This window comes from Octopus bimaculoides, chromosome 10, assembly GCF_001194135.2.
Source record: "Octopus bimaculoides isolate UCB-OBI-ISO-001 chromosome 10, ASM119413v2, whole genome shotgun sequence".
NCBI lineage: Eukaryota > Metazoa > Mollusca > Cephalopoda > Octopoda > Octopodidae > Octopus > Octopus bimaculoides.
This window is the reverse complement of record NC_068990.1, coordinates 17,168,507-17,172,301: the sequence shown is the minus strand read 5'-3', so window position 1 is coordinate 17,172,301 and position 3,795 is coordinate 17,168,507. Positions and strand designations below refer to the sequence as shown.

At 38.4% G+C, this 3,795-nt stretch overlaps 1 protein-coding gene and 1 long non-coding RNA gene across 2 annotated transcripts in view; one reads left to right on the top strand and one right to left on the bottom strand.

Annotated features, from left to right (window-relative positions):
• LOC128248877 (D-Ala2-deltorphins-like) overlaps positions 1-437 on the top strand; it is an 11,893-nt gene extending 11,456 nt beyond the window's left edge. The window contains exon 4 of the mRNA XM_052971062.1: positions 145-437. Coding sequence (XP_052827022.1) covers positions 145-350 — 206 coding nt within the window. The 3' untranslated portion in view covers positions 351-437. The remainder of the gene's footprint in view (positions 1-144) is intronic.
• Positions 1-3,795, bottom strand: part of LOC106877409 (uncharacterized) — a 29,145-nt gene that overhangs the window by 16,539 nt on the left and 8,811 nt on the right. The gene's annotated exons all lie outside the window — the stretch shown is intronic.

Here is a 3,795-nt window from a genome sequence, read left to right as displayed (position 1 = left end):
TAGAAGAATCGCAAAAGTATAAAAGAAAGCGTTCAGATAACGAAAATGAAGAAGCAAACATCGAAGGGGACAATAGTGAAGAAGGGAAAAACGAAGCAAGACGAACTAATACAGTTAACGAAAATGAAGAAGTAAACACTGAAGGTGACGATAAGGAAGAAGCGAAAGCTGACGAACGAAGAACTGTTGCAAAGGAATCGAAAAAGAATAAAAGAAAACGTTCAGTAAACGAAAATGAAGAAAATACCGAAGGTGACGATAAGGAAGAAGCGAAAGCTGAAGGAACAAATAGCGAAAGCAAATCACTACTGAGCCGAATTCTACGCCATGCACACACAATTTTTCATTAGTTTATACTAAAAAGTTACTTTCATTAGTTGCATCTGAAAGAAATTGAGTTCTATACTGTTTTGCGGAATATAAAATTAGAAAAAGTTTTTTTTTTTTGTTTTATTTGATGATTCAAAAATTTTGTCACCTTCTGGCAGAATCCTTAGCACCTCCGACAAAATACCCTAGCGACATTTGTTACGGCGCTCTGTTGAGTGGAAACTCTTTCGATCTCGACTTTTTCTTTCATCCTTTGTCTGTTGATATAAATAGACCAATCTCTGAAAGAACAATCACTGCTGTTGCTGTTTAGCCGTAAGTGAAAGCTACCGGAAGAAACCTTTCGTTAAATGCCTTCCCTTTGCTGGTCAGTGACGTGGAGGAGCATTGCCATATCGGTGGTTGCTCTCAATGCAAAATCTTTAGGGGCGTAACATTTAGAAAGAAATAACAATAACCGAAGTATAACATACCCTTTGTCCTATCCCCTATTCTTACCTTTCCGCGGGCGTAGTAAGCCATGCTACACAACTGTTCGTGGCTTTAACCTTTGTTTTGGGATATGTAAGAGAATTATCTAGAGCAGTAGTTCTCAACTGCGGTCCATATTGTCCCTGGGGATCCCTATAAGAATTTTATGGGTCCACACAACAAAATATTAAATTAGAGATCCACAGTTGTATTCGAAGTGCTCCTGAACAAATCTTGTTTTAGATGTATGTATTGGTATGTATTGCAAGAAACAGTCAGGTTTCTTTCTCTAGCATTTTACATAGCATTTTACATGTGGAAAACAAAACAGAAATTTTGCAGGAAGTTTCTATAATACTAGTTTTAAACATTGAATGGCTATGGGGTCCACCAGAATTAAATAGTTATCAAAGGGGTTTATAGATGAAAGAAAATGTTTGAGAACCCCTGATCTAAAGAGTCTTTCTTTTAAGTGTGTGATTTGAAGCATATCTGGCTGTTACTTCTCGCAATTTGACATGCCACCTATATATTTTCTTTCATCTATTATATTTTCAGGTTCAAGTGTAATCTGGTTTAAAGGCAAATACCATTACACGTTGGTAGTCTTCTTCGTCCGTGGGAAGGTCCGAGACATAGGCTTTCATAGCTGTTTCTGGTTTAGGTAAAGGGCCAGTAATTTTTGAGGGGAGGGTATTAAACGATAAAATCAACCCCAGTACTTCGCTGATTCTTCAATTTATCGAGTCCGTAAAGATGAAAGGCAAAGCTGACCTCGGAAGAATTTGAACTCAGAACTTAAAGAGCCGGAAGAAACACGCAAGATATTTTCTCCGACGCTCTAGCGATTCTGCCAGCACGTTGCTTTAGGCTATATTTAGATTCAATAATTCTGATTCAGGTATAAGGTCAGCAACACTGAATGTGAACACAGTACTTAGCTGTTACTTTATTCTATCGACTTCGAAAGATGAAAGACGAATTCGATCCCGGTGGTATTTCAACTCAGTAAAGAGCCAGATAAAGTACTTTATGGCATTCTTTTTTCCGACACTCTTGCGTGTCTGCCAGCTCGAATCCATGTTTCTATGCATGGATTTCTTTTATTTTTTGAAAATCTTTTACTTGCTTCAGTCATTTGACTGCGGCCATGTTGGGGTGCCACCTTGAAGGGTTCTTTGTCGAACAAATCGACCCTACGACTAACATTTTAAAACCTGGTACTTATTCTATCGGTCTCTTTTGTTGAACCGCTACAATACGGTGACGTAATCACACCAACATCGGTTGTCAAGAGGTGGAGAAGGGATGAACACAGACACAAAGACACACAGAAATATGTATATATATATATATATATATATATATATATATATATACGATGAGCTTCTTTCAGTTTCAGTCTACCAAAATCCACTCAAGGCTTTAGTCAGCCCGAAGCTATAGTAGAAAGCACTTGCCCAAGGTGCCACGCAGTGGGACTTAACCCGGAACCATGTGGGTGAGAGGCAAGCTTTTTACCATACGCACACGCACGCACACACACATAACAGTTATTAGTGAGGGATTATTAATTCGGGCAAAATACTTTATAAGCTCTCTGTTAGTGCACCAGGCTAACAATATTGTTTAGATTAGTGAAGAATTTCGCATTATCTTGTGGCAGGATCCGAGGTTATACTTCGTCACCATTCTGTATTGTAAATCCATGGTTGTGTTCCAGTTCTACTGGCTTTTACAGAGTGATATACAAGACAAGGCATAAATAATAGCCATTACATATTTTTCTTTATTGTAGTAAATTCGCATTACAGCTGTTTCCAGTAGTTATTATAGGTTGGTTATTGATAGGTTTATTCAATCAGTTGAGAAAAGTTGAACGACCTAGAAAATTAATGCAACTTTCGTCAGATACATTTCAAGTTAGAATCAAGCAGAACACTAAATACCTCTACCGTTTCTTCGGTGCTCTGCTTGGTTCTAACCTGAAATGACAGACGAAAGTAGCATTAATCTTTTTAGGTCGTGCAATTTTCCTCAACAGATCAATTGGCCGAATGAGTAAACCTATTAATAACCAACCTATAATGACCACTGGAAACAGCTGTTTGTCGAATTTACTACAATAAAGAAAAATATGTAACAGCTATTATTTATGCCTTGTCTTATATGATACAGTAGAGAGGAAATTTATCACAGCAGACATTATCGTATTGAGAGCTGATGGGTTGGCTGTAATTTACATACGTTAGTCGTCATACTTTAAGTGGATCAGTACCTTGTCAATGCTATCAGTAATTTAGATTTAAGACTAACTATTGCAGCAAGCATAAATATATAAACCTATCGACAAAGTTATATGCAACACTGATTTCAGATTTTGGCACAAGGCCAGCAATTTCATTTGAGTGAGCAAGTGGATTACATCAATCCCACTGTTCAGTTAGTACTTATTTTCTTGGCCCTGAAAGGATGAAAGGTAAAGTCGGCCTCGGTGGAATTTAAACACAGAGCGTAAAGACGGAAGAAATGCCGCAAAGCATCATGTCCGGCGTGCTAACGATTCTGCCAGCTGGCTACCCTAAAGTCATATGTAATACTGATTTCAAATTTTGGCACAAGATCAGTAATTTCGGGGGCAGGGGCTCAGTCGGTTACATCCACTCTATTGCTCAACTGGTACTAATTTTGTTGACCCCGAAAGAATGAAAGGCATAATCGACCTCGACAGAATTTGAACTCAGAATGTGCAGACGGACGAAATACCGCTGAACATTTTTCCTGGCGGGCTAACGATTTTGCCAGCTCGCCGCCCTAAATTTACCTGTAATATTAATGTAGGATCCTGCCACCCACCTACAATTTTCAAAAACTCATTTAACAATATTAGTAAAGGAGTTTCTGTTAAACAGGATGTGGGGGACGACAAATCAAGTTTAATGTCTCCGGCCCCGTACCAAATCAGCCCAATCAACGGGTTTCTACAACCTTCTA